Below are 23,986 nucleotides of genomic sequence, written 5' to 3'. Positions count from 1 at the left end.
GATGATAATAGGCTCACTTATTAAATCTGGGCTGTAAGCCCTTCGTATATATTAACCCATTTAATTCTCACAACTACTATATGATTAGTGTCCTTACTATCCCCATTGTACAGATAAGAAAACTGAGGCCAGGGAGTTAGGAAACTTGCCCACAGTCATCCAGTTAATAAACAGTAGAGCTGGGATTCGTGTCTGGCTCTCTGGGAGAGAGAGAGAGTGGTATTGAAAGGATAGTGGAGTAGTTTATAGAATCAAAAGAAGTAAATCACCAAGGCGTCTGGGACTCTCTAGACCAGGTCCCCATGAACTTCTCTCTAGAGCAGAGCAGCCCAACAAACACAACACATCTGCATATTAATGAACCATATACATGGGCCTATATACATCACCATAATTTTAAAGTCCTAGGAAACACATTTTACAAACTAAAAGAAATAGGTGAAATTGACTCTATTATTATTTTATGCAATTTGATACATCTAAAGTGTTATCATTTCTATAAGACACCAAAGTAAAATATTACTGATGTGAAATTTTACATTCATTTTTCACACTAAATGGTCAGATCCATTGCTTCTTTGATACTCACAGCACATCTCGATTTGCACTAGCCGTGTTCAAGAGTGCAGCAGCCATAAGAGGCAAGGTGTTCCTCTACTGCCAGCAAAGCCTTAGAAGGATCAGATTAATTGACTAGATTCCATGGACTCAGGTCACTCGCTCTTCATTTCTCTCCATTTGAGTTTTATTTCTAGGTGATAGAGAATCCAGTGGGTTGCCCCCTTGGGCAGGGTGATAGAGAATCCAGGGCAGGTGCAATAAGGTATTTCTAGAAGGTGTGGCTAGAAGGTGTTCGATCTGGACTTTTACTACAGCTGGTGTTTGCCTCAAGATGTGTGTAAACCCAGTGTTGAGAGAAAAAAGAGAAGAGGATAGGTGAGATTGAGGGTTTAGTTTCAAAAGAGCTTCTGTCCACACTGGTGACCCTGTGATCTTCCTTAGGGAATTAAATTGGGCAACTGAGAGGTGATGTGTGGAGGCAGAAGGTCAGATCAGCTCATCAACATCACTGGAATAAAGGCTGCACATTCTAGTGGGGGCAACAGCTGGGGGATGTTTCCAACCCCCCACCACCCAGGGCTCTCTCAGTGGTGCCTCAGTGTTCTTGAGGCCAACAGTGGAAGCACCAGGTCCCACTGAGGCCCCAGCTGTCGCTGAACTTTCCAAGGGACCACATCACCTGACACAGAGCCTGTGTGAGAGAGGAAATTTGTTTCTAGGCGGCACTAAGGTGGTCGCGGAGACCTGCTTATTTGCGGTACGGAAGGACTTGCCCTCCGAGATTTGTGTTATATGTCAGGACCCTTTGGGCCACCAGGGACACAGTCCCAACTCCCTTTATGGGAGACAGGGGAAGAGATACTTAGGGAACTGCAAATCCCAGGAGTTCCCTGAGCATCAGGCGCAGCTGAATTTAGGGGCTCAAACCTTGTCATCAGATAGACTCTTACACAGTAGATTGTTAGAATCAACGAACACCAGGCAACTCCTGTACAAATGCCCAGTGTTAGCCCCACCCAAATCACAGCAAAAAGGCTTCTGACACTGGAAGAAGTGGGGAGGGGAGGAGTGCTAAATAGAAGTTACAGATACCTCTCCTACGGCCCCCCCAAACCAAAGACGGAGAGAAAGTGCCCTTTTCATAATAGGGAGGGCTTCTAAGGGCAGCAGACATAAGAAAGGAAAGTAGCTAAAAGGGATGCCCCTCCTTTAAAAAAAATAAATGGATCTATTAGATTCTTACTGTGTGCCCCTTACCAGTATGGTGGTAAGGGGGTAGGCTTTAAAGTCTGACAGACCCAAGTTTCGATCCTGACTTGACCACTTACACCTTCATTCATTCAACAGGTACTTACTGAGCACTTGCTTGGTCCAGGCACTAGTGGTCACTGTGTGACCTCAGGGAAGTTACTTGATTTCTCTAAGCCTCAGTTTTCAGTGGGGAAAGTGGGGGTAAAAGCCAAAAAATATAGTTTTCAAGAGTTCAGGATCTAAAGTTAGTTTCTTACAAGGTTCATACCTTGTAAACTATTTTCACTCACACTTCTGACACCAAATTTGTACGTTTTTTTTTTTTTTCCTCATATCAACCAGTAGCTGGGACCACAGGCACACACCACCAGGCCTGGATAATTTCAAGAAAGATCTTGCCTCCACCACTAGAGCTTTGTAGGGTATGCGATATGTGTCCTCCTTTTCCTAGGAGGAAAGGAATGAATCTCAGAGAGGTTCAGTAGCATGGCTGAGGTCACACTGAGTATGTGGGAGAGCTGGGATTGCAACAGATGTCTGTGACTCTTTGTCCTTTGTCTTAATCCACCAGTGTGTTAAGTTTTCTGGGGCCATTGTAACACACACTGGGTGCCTTAAAACAAGAGGAATTTATTCCCTCACAACTCGAGGCTCAGAGTCCAAATTCAAGGTGTCGGCAGAGTTGATTAAACCACTCCAGTTCTCTCCCCTGGTTTCTGATGGCTGCCAGCACTCCTGGTGTTCTTTGGCTGAGAGCCGCATCCCTCCAGCCTCCATTTCTCTCCTCACCTGGCATTCTCCCCTGTGTGTCTTAGTCCATGTTTCTTCTCTCCTTTGCATATATCCAGTCCTATGGGATGTAGGGCCTACCCTACTCCTGTATGACTTAATCTTGACTCAATTACATCTGCAAAACCTATATGTTCAAATAAGGACTGTGGACCCCCATTGCTCTAGTTTGGATGTGTGTCCCCTGCCAAACCTGATGTTGAAATGTGATCCCCAGTGTTGGAGGTGGGACCTAATGGGAAGTATTGGGTCATGGGGGTGGGTCCTTCTTGACTGGCTAGGCACAGTCCTCATGGTAATGAGTGAGTTCTTGCTCTGTTAGTTCTGCACAAGAGCTGGTTGTTTTAAAGAGGCTGGCACCTTTCCGATTTCTCTTGCTTCCTCTCTTGCCCTGTGATCTCTGCACACACCAGCTCCCTTTCCCCATCTGACGAAAGTGGAAGCAGCCTGAGACCCTCACCAGAAGCAGAGGAGATGCTGGTGCCACACTTCTTGTACAGCCTGCAGGACCACAACCCACTTAAACCTATTTTCTTTATAAATTACCCAGCCTCAGATATTCCTTTGTAGCAATGCAAAATGAACAAAGACAGTCATATTTACAGGTGTGTTAATCTTTTCTCACACTGCTATGAAGAAATACCTGAGACTGGGTAATGTATGAAGAAGAGGTTTAATTGGCTCACAGTTCTACAGGCTGTACAGGAAGCATAGCTGGGGAGGCCTCAGGAAACTTACAATCATGGTGGAAGGCAAGGGGCAAATGAGATGTCTCATGTGGCCAGAGCAGGAGGAAGAGATGGAGAATGGGGAGCTGCCACACACTTTTAAACAACCAGATCTCCTGAGAACAGCACCAAAGGGGGAAATCTACCTTCATGGTCCACTCACCTCCCACCAGGCCTTACCTCCAACATTGGGGAAAAGTTATTTAAGGTCACTACCCTCAATGAGCTCACAGCTTTGTGGAGAAGAAAGAGAAAACAAGGTGTCTGCTCCCTCAAAGATGAAAATGGGGCTGGGTACAGTGACTCGTACCCATAATCCTTTGGGAGGCCGGGGCAAGAGGATCACTTGAGGCCAGGAGTTCAAGGCTGCAGTGAGCTATGATCACAGCACTGCACTCCAGCTTGGGTGACACAGTGAGATCCTGTCTCTAACAAAATAGGAAAAAAATAAAAGAAAATGGAGGCTTACCTCACAACACACACCAAAACCAAGTCCTGATGGTCAGGAACTTACGCTGGAATGGCCAAACTTTAAGTTTTATAAGGAAATAAAGATCTTTATGACCTTAGGATAGCAAAGCACCTATTTAAAAAGCAGACAATAAAGTATGAATCAATGAAGGAAAAGATAGATACATTCTACCACATTAATATGATCAACTTCAGCTTATCAGGAAACATCGTAAAAAGAATTAAAAGGCAAGCCACAAACTGGGACAATACGTTTTCTATACACATGTATTAGTTTTCTAGGGCTGTTGTAACAAAATGCCGCACACTGGTGGCTTGAAGAACAGAAATGTACTCTCTGCAATTATTGGGGGTGTATTAGTCCTTCACGCTCCTGTAAAGAACTGCCTGAGAGTGAGCCATCTACTAAGAAAAGAGGTTCAATTGACTCACAGTTCTGCATGGCTGGGGAGGCCTCAGGAAACTTAGAATCATGGTGGAAGGTGAAGGGGAAGCAAGGCATGGTTTATAAGGCAGCAGGAGAGAGAGACTGAGAGGGGAAGTGCCAGACATTTTTAAACCCTCAGATCTCATAAGAACTCACTCACTATCACAAGAACAGCATGGGGGAAATCAACCCCCACAATCCAATCACCTCCCACCATGTCCCTCCCCTGACACATGGGGATTAAAATTCCACATGAGATTTGGGTGGGGACACAGGGCCAAACCGTGTCAGGGGGTGTTGACAAGGCTATTATCTGTGCCAGGCCTCTGTCACAGCATCTGGTGGTTAGCTGGCAATCTTTGGTGCCCCTTAGCTTATAGATCTCTGCCTTCATCTTTGCGTGGTATTCTCCCTGTGTGCATGTCTGTATGTCTGTATGTAAATGTCCTCTTTTCAGTCATTGGAGTAGGACTTACTCTACTCCAGTATAACCTTATCTTAACTAACATCACCTCTACAAAGACCTTCTTTTTTTCTTTTTTTCTTTTCTTTTCTTTTTTTTTTTTTTTGAGGTGGAATCTCATGCTGTCACCCAGGCTGGAGTACAGTGGTGCAATCTCAGCTCACTGCAACCTCTGCCTTTCAGGTTTAAGTGATTCTCCTGCCTCAGCCTCCTGAGTAGCTGGGAACTACAGACACTTACCACCATGCCTGGCTAATTTTTTGTATTTTTAGTAGAGATAGGGTTTCACCATGTTGGTCAGGCTGATCTCAAACTTTTGACCTCAAGTGATCTGCCCGCCTCAGCCTCCCAAAGTGGTGGAACTATAGGTGTGAGCCACCACATCCTGCCAGGACCTTATTTCTAAATAAAGTCACATTTGGATATCCCAGGGGTTGGAACTTAAACATGAATTTTAACGAGGGACACAATTCAACCCATAAAAACACACAACTGCTGAATAACAGTATCCATAATGCTTAAAGGTCCTTTTAGAAATTAATAAGAGAAAGACAGATGCCCAATGATCAAAAAGAAATGAGCAGGGTTTTCATAGATGAAAAAGCATGAGTAACTGGTAACATGAAAAGGTGTTCACCTCTTTGGCAGTTAGGGAAACCCAGATTAAACCCACAAGATACCTGTCAGATGAGAATAATGAAAAGCCTGACAATAATGGACCAATATAATCCAGTGTTAAATGTGGCTTGTCAGCCTCATTGGGAGCTTAGGGAGGAAGAGCACTGAACTCACATAGAAACTCAACATTTCAGCACAAAAAAGGAATGCAGTTATATCAATATATGACTAGATATTTAGTCAAAGAGATGGAAACCAAAACTGCAGTGCCATCTTAGGTGTATGTATTTGATCACTCACAATAACCCCACATCCACTTGTTGAAAGGTTAATACTCAGTCCTGGTAAGCCTGTGGGAAGATGTCTATGCTCCCCTCTCTTACCAACGGTGACATTAATGCAGTCCTTTTGGCAAATAGTCCAGCAGTCTGTATCGAGTGGCAGAGAAAGGATGTATTATAAAAAAAAAAGAAAACTAGTCTGGGCACAGAGGTTCCTGCTTATAATCCCAGCACTTTGGGAGGCCAAAATGGGAAGATCACTTGAGGCCAGGAGTTTGAGACCAGCTTGGAGCAACCTAGTGAGACCCCCCATCTTTACAAAAAATTTAAAAATTAGCCGAGTGTGATGGTGCACATCTGTAGTCCCAGCTACTCAGGAAGCTGTGGCAGGAGGACTGCTTGAGCCCAGGAGTTTGAAGCTACAGTGAGCTGTAATCATGCCACTGCACCCCAGCCTGGGCAACAGAGTGAAATCTTGTCTGTAAATAAACAAAAATTTAAATAAACAAAGGAAGAAAAAGTCTCCAATTTACATTGTTAAAAACAACCTAAGTAGCTGGGCGTGGTGGCTCACGCCTGTGATCCTAGCACTTTGGGAGGCCAAGGCAGGCAGATTGCTTGAACCCAGGGGTTCAAGAGCAGCCGGGGCAACATGGCAAAATGTCGTCTCTATAAAAACTACAAAAAGTAGCTAGGCATAGTCCCAGCTGCTTGGGAGGCTGAGGTGGGAAGATCACTTGAGCCCAGGAAGTAGAGGCTCCAGTGAGTCAAGATTGCACCACTGCACTCCAGCCTGGGCAATGGAGTGAGATCCTGTCTCAAAAAACAAAAACAAAAAATCCCTAAGTATCTAGCAATAGGAAAATCGTTAATATAAATTACAGTATTTCAGCCTAATGGAACGTTATATGTGAACATTCATAATGATACTCGTGATGTCTAGATAGTCACATGGAAAATATATGTGTGATGTGTATAACTCTTTTAGTTTTATTACATTATATATTTTTATTAGTACAAATGTATGGGATACCCATGACATTTTTGTACATATATAATGCGTAGTGATCAAGTCAGGATATTTAGGGTTTTTAGCATTCAAGTACAATACATTTTTGTTAAACATAGTTACCCTACTCTACTATCGAACATTTATTATTATTATTTTTTAATTGAGATGGGATCTCACTTGAGTCAAAAGTCCTGAACTTCTGGCCTCAAGTGATCCTCCCACCTCGGCCTCCTGAAGTGCTTGGATTACAGGCGTGAGTCACTGAGCTCCAAACACTGGATGTATTCCTTCTCGCTAACTGTATGTTTGTACCCTTTAACCTGCTTCTCTTCATCCTCTCTCCTCTCATCTTAAGTTTTCTACTTAAAGGGTATTTCGGAATGTGCCTGTATTGTCCATGCAGCTACGCAAACACAGGGTTGGTGTATTGACGAGGACTGGAAAGTGAAGAGAAGAAGAAAAAAAAAAAAAAAAAAAGAAGCATTTGATGAAACGTGTAAAGCACTGGCGTTGGCAGTTGGAGTTTGCTTTTTTAAAAATCCATTTCTATTTTAATATTGTTTGCGTAGCAGATTAAGAGACAATAGGCTTTAACCAACCCATGAGAACAAAGGCGTAAGGGGGCACAGAGCAGCCGTGTTTGGGCTTCGTTAAGAGTTGTGCGCACACATCTGAAACCCTCTGCTAGGCGAGAGAGAGCAAGAGGACCATCGGGAAGCACTTCAAAGGAAACCTGTCGGAGGAGAGCTGAGCGCTTGCTTTCTCCAGAAAATGTCTTTTGTCCCAGATGGATTTCTTTGATTTCCTTTCTATTGATTAGAAATTAACTGTGTTGCAAGGCTGCAGGGAGAGAGAATTTTTGTCTGGGTAGAGAGGAGAGAGAGCCAAGCCACATTTGCCCAAGCCGGCTGCTGGATTCATCTGAGTAATTTACAGATCTTCTATTTCGGTTCTCCCCAGCCCACCCCACATGGTTCGACCAAATTAAGCTCATCGGGCTCTTACAAGAAAGGAAATGAGGCCTGTTTATTTGCGACATTGCTTCCACAAGGGGCAAGGTAGAAGTGGGTCTGTCACCCAGTTCCTTCTCCTGGTCTTGGCTTAGATTCTCTGGAGGTTGGGTAGGGCGGGGAACGGAACATCGTGCTGACGAGCCCTCTCGGTCCGCGGTGTGGTAGCAGCTCAACCTGTGTGTTGGGGGCTGCACTGCTTCATCTTGGAGTCATCTGGATTGAAGTTGTTCCTGGTGCTTTGAATATAGTAGTAGACACGTGGAGAAAAAGAAAATAGGTAAGGACCAAGTGCCGCGAAGGAAATCAACAAAGTGGTGTGGTGGAAAGTGATGGAGGCAGAGGGCTGTTTTCCACTGAGTGTTCATGGAAAGCTTAGATGAGGAGGTGACTGTTGAGCTGAGATTCCCAGGGAACAACAGGTTCGAGCTTTGGGGCAGGTATGATCTTGTATTTTCAAAGAACAGAAAGAAAGGAGAAGGGGTTTGGTGTGTGAGGTCTCAGAGGTAGGCAGGGATCAGATCATTTTGATCCTATAGATAGATCCTTTTGGAGACCATTAGTTCTCAACTGGGTGATTTTTGCCCTCAGTGGACATTTGATGACATCTGGACACATTTTGAGTTTTTACAATTGGGGAGAGGGGGTGATGATGCCGCTGGTATCCAGTGGGTAGAGGCCAGAGATGCTGCTAAAATTCCTGTAAGGCACAGGACAGCTCCCACAACAGAGTGCTCCAGCCCAAGGTGGCAATAGTGCTGAGGTTGACAAACCCTGTGGTTGACTAGGCTAAGCACTTTGATTTTTATTCTGAGTGGAGGGTTTTAAACAGGGAAGTGAAGCCAGGCGCAGTGGCTCACACCTGTAATCCCAACCCTTGGGGAGGCCAAGGTGGGCAGATCACTTGAGGTCAGGAGTTCGAGACCAGCCTGGCCAACATGGTGAAATCCCATCTCTACTAAAAATACAAAAATTAACTGAGTGTGGTGGCACACACCTGTAATCCCAGCTACTCTGGAGGCTGAGGCACGAGAATCACTTGAACCCAGGAGGCAGAGGCTGCAGTGAACCAAGACCATGTCAGTGCACTCCAACTTGAGCCACAGAGCAAGATTATCTCAAAATAAATAAATAAATGAATGAATAAATAAAATAAGTAAACAGGGAAGTGAGATAATGGCATGGCTGTTTTCTTTTAGAAAATTAGGGTATTGGTCTAAATTATTCAGCTCTGACATTGCAACCTTACCTCACCAAATTTGGATAAGGAAGACTTCATAGAGTTGGAGAGCCTCCCAAATAAGCAATCCATTTTCCTTGGGAGGGCTGAGCCTACTTCCTGGGAGGATTTTTGTATTTGGTGCTTGGGTGTCCACTTTGCAGAGAAGAATGGCTTAAGGCGATAATGGAAGGAGGGAAATCTTAGCTGGATCTTTCTGGGTTCTGGCTTATAGCTGGTGCTTTGGCCTGTTCAGGTCCAGAGGGGACTGAAGACAAACTCAGCAGGGGTGCTGAATAGACTTTTCTTTCTTTTTAAGAGACAGGGTCTTGCTGTGCCACCCAGGCTAGCGTGCAGGGGTTCAATCATAGCTTATAAAGCCTAGAACTCTTGGCTTCAAGCATTCCTCCTGGCTCAGCCTCCTGAATATCTGGGAACACAGGTGCATGCCACCATGCTCAGCTAATTAAAAATAAAATGTTTAGAGATGGAAGGTGGGAAGGCTACATTGTCCAGGCTGGCCTTGAACTCCTGGCCTCAATCTTTCTTCCCACCTCAGCCTCCTGAGTAGCTGGGATTAGAGGCTCAAGCCACTGCACCCGACAAGCTCTTCTTATACTAAAAGTTCCAAGTCTTTGGTTTCTATTAAAATTTTGTTCAGGGTGCAATTATGTATGTTAAAAATCTGAGTCAGTCCTAGATTTATAGGTTTAGTTTAGGATTTCTCAACTTTGGCTCTAGTAATATTTTGGGCCAGACCATTTCTGGTTGAGGGGGGCTGTCCTATATCTCGCAGGACAGGCAGCATCCCTGGCCTCTCTCTACCCATTAGATGCCAGTAGCAGACACCCTCCCCATTCTCCAGTTATGACAACGAAAACATCACCAGATGTTGCCAAATGTCCCTGGAGGTGGTAGGAGAGAGGATGAAATTACCCCAGATTGATGCAAGTTGGATGTCACAGCACGTCATGGATATCTGTAAAGATCACCATTCATTTTATGGTCTTCCTAAGTGGGACAAGTTGCGGAGCTGCTGAACTAGATGGTCCTGCTTTCTGTTCCTATATTGTAAGCTCCTTATTAGCTGCCTCCTGGTCAATTTTTTCTGTTTTGTTTTAAATTAGAGACCAAATTTTGCTGTGTTACCCAGGCTGGAGTGCAGTGGCACCACCAACACTCACTGCAGCCTTGAATTCCTGGGCTCATTCGATCTTCCTACTTTGACCTCCTAAAGTACTGGAATTATAGGCATAAGCCACCATGCTTGGCCCTGGTCAGCTTTTAGATGCAGCATCAGACACTTCTAGGGAAGGACTGAGAAGATTCTGGCTCCAGGAACCCCACAGGGACATTTTTATTCTCTGATTGTTACAGCTGACATTTATGATGTCCGACTGAACGGTGTTATTCATCCGTACAACATATTCTGGGGCTGGGTTACGATAAGGCTTTGAGGCCCCCAAGCCCTGATAATTATGGAGTCGCTCACCGTATGTCATTCAAGATAATAATAAGTCTTTTTTTTTTTTTTTGTCTTGCTCTGTTGCCCAGGCTGGAGTGCAGTGGTGCAATCTCAGCTCACTGAAACCTCCACCTTCTGGGTCAAGTGATTCTCCCACCTCAGCCTCCTGAGCAGCTGTGCCCACCCCGACACCTGGCTAATTTTTGTGTTTTTATTAGAGATGGGCTTTCACCATATTGGCCAGGCTGGTCTCGAACTCCCAACCTCAAGTGGTCTGCCTGCCTTGGCCTCCGAAACTGCTGGGATTACAAGCATGAGCCACTGTGCCTGGCCAAAAAGGACTGCTGCAATAATTCTCAAATGTAAATCTCACCAATGTTCTTATTTCTCAATGGGTACTGCGGTGTTATTTCTGAAATATCAAATGCTTGCAAAAAATTCTTTTTCTCTTTTTAAAAATGTATTTGATGTAAAAACTGGGAGGGCATCATCCACTCCTAAGTGGCCAAGTGCACACCTCTTCTAAGGTAGAAACCAGTATCGTCTTCCACTAACGACAGCAACCAACCAAGAATGTAAATGGGTGATGGTGATATTGTTTCTAAGCAGAATCCTCACAAATTTATCTCAAACATCCAAATTATTAACCATCTTTGGCTACGTTATTTATTTATTTATTTTTGAGATAGGGTCTCTCTCAGTTGCCCAGGCTCTATCATAGCTCACTGCAGCCTCAGACTCCTGGGCTCATGCAATCCTCTCACCTCTGCCTGTCACATAGCTGGGACCACAGGCACTCACCACCACAGCTGGCTATTTTTTAAAAAAATTTTTGTAGCAATGGAGGAGAGTGTCACCATGTTGCCCAGGCTAGTCTTGAACTCCCGGCCTCAAGCAATCCTCCTGCCTCGACCTCCCAAAGTGCTGGGATTACAGCTATGAGCTACTGCACCCAGCCAACTTTATTATTAATAATAAATTACCTGGCCCTTGCATTAGTCTGTTTTCACACTACTGATAAAAGCATACCTGAGACTGGGCAATTTACAGAAGAAGGAGGTTTAATTGGACTTAAAATTCCATGTGGCTGGGGAAGCCTCACAATCATGGCAGAAGGTAAGGGGAGAAAGTCACATCTTACATGGATGGCAGCAGGCAAAGAGAGAGAACCTGTACAGGGGAATTCCTCTTTTTAAGACCATCAGATCTCATGAGACGTATTCGCTATCACGAGGATGGCACAGGAAAGACTTGCCCGCATTATTCAATTACCTCCCACTGGGCCCCTTCCACTACATGTGGGAATTCAATGTGAGATTTGGGTGGGGACACAGTCAAACCGTATCAACCTGTATATAATAATAATAATAAATGCAGGATCAGAATACAGCAAAGAGTATTGGGACTTTAGCAAAGGCGTCCCTCATTCTGTTCCATCTGTATGGGGCCCCTTCTCTGCAATATTTGCTGGACCAAATCCTACTTATCAAGACTTAACTCAAATGCCTCCCCATCCATGAAGACTTCCTTGACCACGTCTCTCCCAGAGTGGATTGTGCTTCGGTCTGTCTTGGGTCTCGTTTATATGGCTGATTAATACCAGAGCCCTATAATTATTTCTTAATTGAGGTGAAATTCACATCGTGTAAATTTAGTCATTTTAAATATACAATTCAGTGGCATTTAGTATAGTCTCAGTGGTGTGCAACCGTCACCTCTAATTCCAGAACAGTCCCATAATCCAAAGGAGACCCTGTATCCATTAAGCAGTCACTCCACAATTCCCCCTCCCCCCAGATCCTAGCAACCACTCATCTACTTTCTCTCTCTGTGGATTTACCTATTCTGGATATTTTATCAATGGAATCATACAATATGTGATTTTGTGTGTGTGTCTGGCTTCTTTCACGTTTTCAAGGTTTGTCTACATTGTATCAATGCTTCATTGTTTTTACGACTGAATAATCTGTCATTGCATAGATAGGTGATATTTTGTTTATCTATCTGCTGATGGACATTTAGGCTGCTTCTACTTTTGGCTCTTGTGAGTAGTGCTGCTATGAACATCTGCATACAAGTTTTTGTGTGGACATGTTTCCTGTTCTCAGGTATATACCTAAGAATGGAACTGCTGGGTCATACAGCAACCTGTTTACTAAAGCAGCTGCATCAGTTTTCATTACTGCCAGCAGTAGACAGGGTGCTTGTTCACTGCGTCCTGGCCAACACTTGTTATAGTTGTGTGTGTGTGTGTGTGTGTGTGTGTGGTTTATTATAGCCATCCTAGTGGGTGTGCAGCCCCTGGAATTTTGATTCGCTTTTATGTCTTCCTTGCTCTCCCCCAGTAGATGGTCAATTGCTTGATGTCTGGGATTGCTGCTTAATCACCAGAAACCTTGTGTAAGAGTTAACCATGGGCTGAGTTTGAACCTTGTTCTTTTTGTTTATGATATATGATCTTGAGCAAGTCATGCAGCTCAAGCTCTCTAAGTTGGAGTTCTTTCATCTGTAAGATGGAAGCTTCTGGAGTTAAGGAAGTCTGATTCGGCTTTAGTGGCTAGGACGGGGCCTGTGCTATGGTGATTTCTCCATAAAGGTTTGTTGTAAGGATCATGATCGTGACATCCCCAAGTGCCTAGGACCTAATAACTGTGACATGAGCATTTGCTAAATGAATCAATGAATCTTTTGCTATTGCACAATTAGCCCTCTTGTTTTACTTTCTATCAACTGCTCCCCTGACTCCAGACAACAGTGTTACCAGTTGATCACTCCCCAAATGAGGCAGACAGAAAGAGTGGTCATATCAATGGGAATGATTCCTTGGAAAAATACAACCTGAAAGCCACGATGTGTACCCTGTGTATTGAGAATGGGATGGGTAGAGAGTACAGCTAGCTTGTATCCGCAAAGGGAAGGAGGAATAAAAGAGCTTTGCTTTCTTTAGATGAAAAACACTCAGCCTTCTTAGAACAAGGCTAACTCCAGGAAGTGGCTTGTTGAAGGTTTGATCCATGGCCCCAGGGAAGGGAAGGAACAATTCTATCCACATTTGAAGGCTGCAGAGGGGGCATGAGAGCCTCTTAGGTATTGAGTGCCCAGAAGATGGCCTCACCTCCTCCTTCCAATTCTGTGAGGGCTGCCAGGATTGGGCAGAGCCCCTGGGGTCAACCACAAGACAGCTTGCCTTGGCTCCTATAGGCGTCTCTAGAGTCCATCTTTTGCCACATTCTACCCATACTGGCCTTCTCTTTCCTCCTTTGAACACAACAACTGAGTGACGCCAGGTTTATTCCTCCCTCCCACCATCCCAACCCTGGCACCTGCTCTTCTCTCTGCCCCATGAATCCCTATCCTTCCTTCCTCCCTCATTTCTCTTCAAACCTCGCCTCTCAGGGAAACCCTGGCCCATACTCCAACTGAAAGGGCAACTCCCATGTGAACCCCATCCATTTTCTGACTCTGCCAAATTTCTCTTGTTTTCCTTTTTCGTATTTATTTTATGTTTTTAATGGGAATATTTCTCACATAAAACAATAAAACAAACACCCATGTAGCCAGGTGCATACTACCATGCTCGGCTAATACCTATGTATCCATCTCACAGATTTCATAAATTGGCAATATTTTGCCATATTTGCTTACTTCAAATCCCCCCCCCTTTAATCAATTGTATTGAGGTGGAACTTACATATAATAAACACGTACATGTTAAGTGTACTGTTCATTGGTATTTGGCAAATGTACACGTAATGGCTGCTACAATCCAGATATAGCATATTGCCATCACCCAAGAAAGATTCTTCCTCTCTCTCACCCTGCTATATTTTTCTTCCTAATACTTAGCATTACCTGAAATCAAAAATCTGTGTGCCGTCCATCTCCCCCACAGGAGTTTCTGTTCCATAATGTCAGGGACCGGTCTCACTGATGTATCCCCAGTCCTGGTACATAGTAAACTTGCTTTTAAAAGGAGGGAAATGTCACTGTGACTTACACACCTGGGAGGAGCGAAGTCCAGGAGGACATGGATGGCCTGGGCTCCTGCAGAATTCTCAGCATTGCTCATACTAGAATAGATGAGTCAGCAGGGTCATGCCCTAAAGACATCGCATCTTCCAAGCCCTTGAGAAGCAGCAGGAAACCCCTAGCAACTGTTGCAAAAGGGGTTTGAACTTCTTTTATTACTCAAGACACTGAGGTGACCATTCCTATTTTGAAAATCGGCAATGAACATTCGTGTGCATGTGTCCTTATAGTAGAATGATTTATAATCCTTTGGATATATACGCAGTAATGGGATTGCTGGGTCAAATGGGATTTCTATTTTTAGGTCATTGAGGAATCGCCACATTGTCTTCCACAATGGTTGAACTAATTTACACTCCCACCAACAGTGTAAAAGTGTTCCTATTTCTCCACATCCTCTCCAGCATCTGTTGTCTCCAGATTTTTTAATGATTGCCGTTCTAACTGGCGTGAGATGATATCTCAATGTGGTTTTGATTTGCATTTCTCTAATGACCAGTGATGATGAGCATTTTTTCCTATGTTTGTTGGCCTCCTGTATGTCTTCTTTTGTAAAGTATCTGTTCATGTCCTTCGCCCACTTTTGAATGGGTTTGTTTATTTTTTTCTTGTAGATCTGTTTTAGTTCTTTATAAATTCTGGATATCAGCCCTTTGTCAGATGGGTTGACTGCAAAAGTTTTTTCCCATTCTGTTGGTTGCCAGTTCACTCTACTGACTGTTTCTTTTGCCGTGCAGAAGCTGTGGAGTTTGATGAGGTCCCATTTGTCTATTTTGGCTTTTGTTGCCAATGCTTTTGGCGTTTTGGTCACGAGGTCCTTGCCTACGCCTGTGTCCTGAATGGTTTTGCCTAGATTTTATTCTAGGGTTTTTATGGTGTTATGTCTTATATTTAAGTCTTTAATCCATCTGGAGTTAATTTTAGTGTAAGGTGTCAGGAAGGGGTCCAGTTTCTGCTTTCTGCACGTGGCTAGCCAGTTTTCCCAACACCATTTATTAAACAGGGAATCCTTTCCCCATTGCTTGTTTTTGTCAGGTTTGTCAAAGATCGGATGGCTGTAGATATGTTCTGTTTCCTCCGAGGCCTCTGTTCTGTTCCATTGGTCTATATCTCTGTTTTGGTACCAGTACCATGCTGTTTTGATTACTGTAGCCTTGTAGTAGAGTTTGAAGTCTGGTAGTGTGATGCCTCCCACTTTGTTCTTGCAGCACTCTTTACAATAGCAAAGACCTGGAACCAACCCAAATGCCCATCGATGATAGACTGGACAGGGAAAATGTGGTACATATACACCATGGAATATTACGCAGCCATCAAAAACGATGAGTTCGTGTCCTTTGTAGGGACATGGATGAACCTGGAAACCATCGTTCTCAGCAAACTGACACAAGAGCAGAAAATCAAACACTGCATGTTCTCACTCATAGGCGGGTGTTGAACAATGAGAACACGTGGACATGCGGAGGGGAGCACTACACACTGGGGTCCTTTGGGGGGAAATGGGGGAGGGACGGGGGGTGGGGAGGCAGGGAGAGATAGCATGGGGAGAAATGACAGATATAGATGAGGGGAAGGAAGGCAGCAAATCACACTGCCATGTGTGTACCTATGCAACAATCTTGCATGTTCTTCACATGTACCCCAAAACCTAAAATGCAATTAAAAAAAAAAAAAGAAAATCAGCAAACTTGGATACCCAGGGCAGCGCAGCAGGAATGTAAGGGGGTGAAAGTGGACAGATGAGGTATGATGTGAAGGGGGCAGGTCTCATCTAAAGGGGGCACTGATCTGTGGCCAGATGTTGGGTTAAAGAAAAAATTATAGCCGGGCGCGGTAGCTCAAGCCTGTAATCCCAGCACTTTGGGAGGCCGAGGTGGGTGGATCACAAGGTCAAGAGATCGAGACTATCTTGGTCAACAAGGTGAAACTCCGTCTCTACTAAAAATACAAAAAATTAGCTGGGCATGGTGGTGCGTGCCTGTAATCCCAGCTACTCAGGAGGCTGAGACAGGAGAATTGCCTGAACCCAGGAGGCGGAGGTTGCGGTGAGCCGAGATCGTGCCATTGCACTCCAGCCTGGGTGACAAGAGCGAAACTCCGTCTCAAAAAAAAAAAAAAAGAAAAAGAAAAAATTATTTAATGACATATCATCAGACATTTTCTAGAGGATGACAGAGAATGAGGAACCTGTCTGGGCATGATGGCTCACGCCTGTTATCCCAGCACTTTGGGAGGCTAAGGCAGGAGGATCACTTGAGGCCAGGAGTTCAAGGCCAGCCTGGGTAACATAGCAAGATCTCATCTCTTAAAAAAAAAAAATTAGCTGGGCATAGTGCCACATACCTCTAATCCCAGCTGATCAGGAGATTAAGGTAGTAGGATCCCTTGAGCCCAGGAGTTTGAGGTTGCAAGGAGCTGTGATTGGGCTGTTGCTTCAGCCTGAGTGACGGGGTGAGACGTTGAGAGAGAGAGAGAGAGAGAGAGAGAGAGAGAGCGAGAGAGAGCAAGCTGATTAGATACCAAGGGTGAGGGTTTCTTACTGAAATGACTTAGGGTTCTTTGCAGAAAGTGGATTTTACCAGGTGGTACATAGATGGGCCTAGGAGTTGTAAGAGCCTGACTAAAGTTTGGTCAAGTAAGGAATCTTCGTCACTTGTCTGGTGGGAATGCTGGTGTTATTACATCTTCCTGTTTTTCAAGCAAGGCAGGAAATCCAGATTAAAAAAAAAAAGTGAAATAGTTTGATTCTTGAACTGTATAATAATTAGCAAGTAATTATAAGTTAAAATGTGATGTGGGGCAAACAAAACCTGCAGGCTGTTTGCAACTTCTGAGTTAACATACGAGGTTGTTCCTTGTTTGTTTGGGGACTAACTCACGTAGTACAGGAATCTTTTGGTTTGACTGTTCACCCTGCCAGCCGCTGTTTATTGAGTATCTGCTATGTGCTAGGCATTGTGCTGGAGCTGCTAGGTATTGTGCTAGGCATTTGGCATTAATTTGCTGAAAATGACTGACACCAAAAAAGATAGAGATGAAAGATAGATCGATAGATATACATAGATACATAGCTAGATAGATGATAGATAAAGATAGATAATAGACATAGATAAATAGAGGATTGATAGGTAATAGATGGCTAGATTATAGATCGATGAGATAAATAGATTAGATAGATAGGGATCTTACTCTTTAAAGATACATCTTGAAATATTACAAATAATGTAATGACTGAGAGTTACTTCAGAGGAATATGGGGAGTGGAATGAGGGTATAAGTGAATGGAGATTGACTATGGATGAGATTTTTGAAGTTGAGTGATGTTGGGGTATGAGGATGATGGAGTATCCTCTTCGCTCTGGTTTTGAATATCACTGGAAATTTCCCACACTAAAATGCTTGTTTTAATGTCCTTATGAGTTAAAGATGTGTTCTGAAGTATATACAGGTAAAATGACAGGACGTAGTTTAAAATATTCAGCTAAAATGTTTTGCAAGTCAGGTTATAGGCAAAACACCATTTGGCGAAATGTCAATAATCGTTACAAATTTTTATGGATAGATGGAAATTTGTTATGCTAGTTTATTATTTTTGATATAGTTGAAATTTTCTACAATATGTTTTTTGTTGTTGTTGTTAGAGGAGTAAGAGGCCTCCTGTTTTCTAGGTATTTTTGGCAGTATAGAGTCATGCACTTAGGTGTTCCTGTGAATTTTCCACAGTGTGATAGAGTTGACATCAAGGGGATGGGTACTCTTCAACAAGGGATGTCACTGTGCCGAGTGTTGCTATGGTGAGGTTAGAAATGTGGAATCTGTTGGGGATTAGAAGTTTAAGAACAGATTTTTCACTCAGATAGTTCCTCTGCAGGGCATTCTACCTCCCAGGTATCCCATGCAGTCAGAGTATCTGGGATCAAATCTGCCTCCCTGGGTCTAAGTACCAGCTCTACCACTTTCTTGCTGTGGCTTTAGACATGTCATTTAATCCCATGAGCCTCAGTTTCCTCATCTGTTAAACAGAGTTAATACTTCATTAGAAGGTTAGTCATTACATATGAAGCACTTAGCGTAGCACACGGCAGTGTAACATTGATGTATTTTTTATTATTGCTGCTTTTTGGGTTATTGTTGCTGCTGTTCATTGATCTAAGAGTGGAAAAAACTCAGAGATAGATGGACCACAGTAATCGGAGGCAGAAATGAAAAGAAGTCATACACAGAGACACTTCTGTCCGCTGATGCACTCACAGCAACCCATCTGTGAGCTGCTGCAGTCCATTTCTTGCATGGTGAGTGCAAAAGGAATAAGAGGAGAAAGCAGCTTCCTATTTCCTTTCCCTGCAGAATGAAGTGGAGCTGGGGGAGCTGCTTTTGTCACTGAATTATCTCCCAAGTGCTGGCAGACTGAATGTCGATGTCATCCGAGCCAAGCAACTTCTTCAGACAGATGTGAGCCAAGGTTCAGGTACCGTGTGATCCCCTGCTTCTCTCACTTAGTGAGGCATCTATGTTTGTGCGGGGACCCAGTTTTCTTTTTCTGCATCCTGAATGAAGATGATTCATCTCAGGATGAGGCAGGTAAACGATGCCATTTTAGTAACCCTGTTGGAATTGGGGAGTTGACTGAGACCAGTTGTAGGAACTACTGGAAACCTACCTCTTTGAACCCAAGGAAGTGACATGGCCTTTCCAAATGCTATTCCTACAGTAAAGACGCCATCCTGCAGGTGGCGATAGTGTGCACTGACGATGCCTCCCACCCCGCTACCTCCACAGCCGGCGTCTTGCTCTGTTCTCCCAGGCTGGAATGCAGTGGTCTGATCTCCGCTCACTGCAACCTTCGCCTCCCAGGTTCAAGTGATTTTCCTGCCTCAGCCTCCTGAGTAGCTGGGACTACAGGCATGTGCCACCATGCCCAGCTGATTTTTGTAATTTTAGTAGAGATAAGGTTTCACCATGTTGGTCAGGCTGTTCTCGAACTCCTGACCTCATGATCGTCCCACCTCGGCCTCCCAAAGTGTTGAGATTACAGGCGTGAGCCACCATGCCCAGTCGACTATGCGTTCTAAGCAGTGAGTGTAGAGGACACATCCTGAGGTTTTTTTTCCCAGCTCATTTCATGTGTACCATAAATCTTCATGAATTCCAGCTCTGAAAAGACTTGTATTTAAAGTGTGTACATTATAGCAAAAACCATTCAAACATGACTTTTAATGGAAGGGAACAGATTCCACTCCATCTGTCTGTTGCTTCTCCCATGACAGCAAAGGATATTACTGTGAAAGCAGCTGTAGTCACAGGGGTCTCTTCAGCTCAGTGGTGGAATTATTGTCTTCTCTAAGTGCAATAGCTAAAATAAATTACCTTTGCAATAAGGTGACAGCTAGAAGACACTTTGTGTTCTCAAAAACCATATTATGAAAACAGAGGCTTAGAAAGGGCCAGTGGAGGCAATGGTATTAAGACTGAAGAGTTTCAGACTCACCACAATGGGAGAGTCAGTATGATCAAATCATTAAGGGTTGAGGAGTCAAATGATGTGGCTTGCAAATGGTGTGGCTTTGGGTAAGTTACCTAACCTCTATATGCCTCAATTTCTCAATCTCAAAAATTGACATAATAACAGTATTCATCTTGATAAGTTGTTTAAACAAATATTCAATTAGATAATGTAAATGAATCCCTTTGTAAAATGTAAAATGATCTAAAGATGAATTATGATTCTGCCATCTCTATTCTCCTGTATATGGGCTATGGGCTCACTGAAATGATAATGGGTTTCCACAGACAGAAAGCCAGGGTAGGCTCTGAGTCTGGTTCTGTCTCCACCAGGAAGATCTTTTAAAAAAATGATTTTTCACCTTGAGCCCTCAGTTTTTTTCTCATCTGTAAAATGAACACAATGCTGACACATGGCAGGAGCTCAACAAATATTAGATGGCTAAAGGAAAAAGGAAAGGGATAGACAGATAAGCAGATGGATGAAAAATGATGGTTGGATAATAGATGGATAGATGGTTGAACTATCAAATAGATGGGAAACTGGATGGATAGAAAATGGATAGATAAAAGAGTGGTGAGATGATGAATGGGTCAGTAAACTGACGGATGGATAGGAAGATGGATGGATGGACAGCTGGATGAACGGATGGACTCAGATGAATGAAAAGTTGAATGAGTGGATGATAGAAGAATGGATGAATGAAAAGATGGATGGATGGTTGGGAGGTTGAATGGATCATTGACTGGACAAATTAGATTTCATGATTTCTAACATTCTATGATGCTGTATCTAATTTTCAGACCCCTTTGTGAAAATCCAGCTGGTGCATGGACTCAAACTTGTGAAAACCAAGAAGACATCCTTCTTGAGAGGCACAATTGATCCTTTCTACAATGAATCCTTCAGCTTCAAAGTTCCCCAAGAAGAACTGGAAAATGCCAGCTTAGTGTTTACAGGTAGGTAGCATTCCAAAACCTGATGAACTCCAGGTGAGGCATGTTCAACTTACTGTCCTAGATACAGAAGGCATCTGTATTTAAGAACTTAACGTGTGGTATTCAACTACATGGGGTTGAACCCATTTAACATCTGTGAACTTGGGCAGTACTCATACAGCCCTATAATATAATTGTTAGAAATGTGGACTTGAAGGCCGGGCGCGGTGGCTCAAGCCTGTAATCCCAGCACTTTGGGAGGCCGAGGCGGGTGGATCACAAGGTCAAGAGATCGAGACCATCCTGGTCAACATGGTGAAACCCCGTCTCTACTAAAAATACAAAAAATTAGCTGGGCATGGTGGCGTGTGCCTGTAATCCCAGCTACTCAGGAGGCTGAGGCAGGAGAATTGCCTGAACCCAGGAGGCGGAGGTTGCGGTGAGCCGAGATCGCGCCATTGCACTCCAGCCTGGGTAACAAGAGCGAAACTCCACCTCAAAAAAAAAAAAAAAAAAAAAAAAAAAGAAATGTGGACTTGAGCCACATTTCCTCAGACTGACGCATAATAACGGAGGTCTTTGGCAAATTACTTAACTCCTCTGAGCTTCAGTTTCCTCATTTACAAAATGCGAACAATAATAGTACTTGTGGCTTAGGTTTGTTGTGAATAGTAAATGGCTTATGACTTTGGAATATACTTGGTACATAATAAGTACTCACTATGTGTTGGTTTTGATGATGATGGTGGTGATGATTCAAGTTTCCTGCAGTCAAATAAGAGAAGCATATGAGAAAACAGGGTCACCTAACTCAGAGAAAGGGATTTTGAAAGTCTTCTCAGAAGATATGGTATTTAAGTAGAGGCTTCATGTGCCACTGTCTGGTAGAATGTAGTCTATTTTTTCCAGGGTATAACCTAATCTATTATTTCCAGAGTATATTAGTTATTTATTGCTGCATAATCAATCACTCCAAAATTTAGTAGCTTGAAACAACAAACATTTATGTCTCATCGTCCCTGTGGGTCAGAAATCCAGGCATACAAAGCTTTGCTGTATAGTTCTGTCTGAATATCTCTGACAAGGCTGCAATCAAGGTATTGTCTGAGACTGCAGTCTCATCTGAAGGCTCAGCTGGGGGAGGATCTCTTTTCAAGCTCACTCACAGTTTTCAGCAGGATTTAAGTTCCCTGCAGGCTGTTGAACTGGGGAGTTCCTTCCTGGTTGTTGGCCAGTGACCTTCCTCAATTTCTTGCCATCTGGACTTCCCCATAAGACAACTCACAGCATGGCTTTCATCAGAGTGGTCAAATGAGGGAGCAAGAATGGCAAGGAAGAGTCTTTTTGTAATCTCACACTGGAAATGACATCCTCTTTTATTATATTCTGTTCACTAGAAGCAATTCACTAGGTCCAACCCCCACTCAAGAGGAAGGGATAACACGAAAGTGTGAAGAGTGGGAGCTGGACACCACTGGGAGTCACAGTAGAAGCCACTCACCACAATGGGGATGGAGTTGGTAGGAGTAAAGGTTATCATTTCTTGTGTTCTAATTACAGTATGTACTTCCCTGTATCGTTGCTAATATTTACCATAACCCACCCTGTCAAGTTGATATCATCATCCTCAACCTACAGATCTGGGGACTGAGGCTTAAAACCCAAGCAATCTACACAAAGTCTCAAACTGATAGAATCAGGATTCAAGCTCTGGTCTTGCTAGCTCCACGTATCAAGGGATCTGTATTTCCTCAAGCACCCAGGTAGGGCTGGCATTGGGGATCTGACACCCTCCTTTGAGACGTCCTTCTCCAGGGTAACTGGAAGCTCTCCTCTGTTTAGATCTACTCTAGAACCCTGGGCTCCAGGTCTCCCAAGAAATCAAGCCATGGCTGAAAAACCCTTGCATGTAACATTTCCCCTGCATAAGCTTATTGTCCCTCCTCACCAACATTGCAAATGTCTATCCTCTGAGAGCCCTTCAAAGGAGAGTGGTTCTGGGCTTTCTCAAGGCCTTTCACCCACCCATAGAGTCTACACTGGATCAGCGGATCCCTGCCCTATGCAGATATAATGATCCCTTCTAATGCAGTCTGTGATGGCTGCTGTCCAGATGCAGTCACAATTAGACGAGGGCCTCACTCTCTCCTAGGTTTTAGGCCAACACAGAAGACAGTCACTCCTGAATCCTTAAACAGTTGGCAGGCAGGCAGTGGGAGCTACCATATATTAAACCAAGACACAGATCAAAACATGAAGTCTCTTTTCCCAAGTCCCTGCTAAGAGTAAGGGACCTCCTGCTGTAAGCTTAGATGAGGTGACGACCCCAGGGGAAACTGAGAACCCACATGGAAAGCCCTGACATTTCATATTTTACTTAAAATTTTATGATAAATATAGCACACATGTGTTATAATGAGTGACACATTGAAAAGATGTGTAAGGACAGAGAATCAGAGGAGAACAGGGGTTACATGCCTGTGCTGGGGAGCTGGTATCTGGGCCCTGGCTTTGCCACTCACCCACTTTGGTGGCCCTAGGCAAGATCTGCGTGCTTAGGTTTTCTCATCTCTAACATGGGGATAACAATACAGATTGTTATTTATATTCAGTAAGATCAATAAACACAGTGCTGAGCACTGTGCCACCCACAGTAAGCACTCTAGAACTGTTAACTATTATTAAAAGGAAAGTTTAATGTCTTCCTTCCCTGGCTCCCCACCCGCCCACCATGGGGCAGCTACCACCTTCTCACTCACTCCCTCACATCCTCATCTAGTTTTGTTTATTTTAGAATGTTTTCTTGCTGTGGAATCCCTTTTTTCTTTTCTTTTGTTTCTTTGTGTGTGTGTGTGACAGTCACACTGTATTGCCCAGGCTGGAATGTAGTGACATGGTCTCAGCTCACTGCAACCTCTGCCTCCCACGCTCAAGCAATTCTCATGCCTCAGCCTCCCCAGTACTTGGGATTATAGGTGCATGCCACCATGCCCGACTAATTTTTTGTAATTTTTGTAGAGATGGGGTTTTACCATGTTGGCCAGGCCGGTCTCAAATTGCTGACCTCAAGCAATTTGCCCACCTTGGCCTCCCAAAGTGCTGGGATTATAGGCATGAGCCACCATGTCCGGCCTAGGCCTAGTATCTTCCTTTAATGCCTCCCCCTTTCCAGTTTCTTCTCCCTGAAGTCATGGCTTTAATGTCCTGCTGTGTATCATTCC

At 43.9% G+C, this 23,986-nt stretch overlaps 1 protein-coding gene across 7 annotated transcripts in view; it reads left to right on the top strand.

The window, feature by feature from the left end:
* SYT17 (synaptotagmin 17) overlaps positions 1-23,986 on the top strand; it is a 137,389-nt gene that overhangs the window by 40,373 nt on the left and 73,030 nt on the right. For all 7 annotated transcript variants that reach the window (XM_074381988.1, XM_074381987.1, XM_074381989.1 and 4 more), the window contains exons 6-7: positions 18,672-18,792; positions 20,631-20,786. In XM_074381988.1, the coding sequence (XP_074238089.1) occupies positions 18,672-18,792; positions 20,631-20,786 (277 nt within the window). The remainder of the gene's footprint in view (positions 1-18,671; positions 18,793-20,630; positions 20,787-23,986) is intronic.

This window comes from Saimiri boliviensis, chromosome 12 (genome assembly GCF_048565385.1).
Source record: "Saimiri boliviensis isolate mSaiBol1 chromosome 12, mSaiBol1.pri, whole genome shotgun sequence".
In the NCBI taxonomy this organism is placed as follows: Eukaryota; Metazoa; Chordata; class Mammalia; order Primates; family Cebidae; genus Saimiri; species Saimiri boliviensis.
Note: the sequence above shows the minus strand (reverse complement) of the source record. Positions and strands in the feature narration are given on the sequence as shown.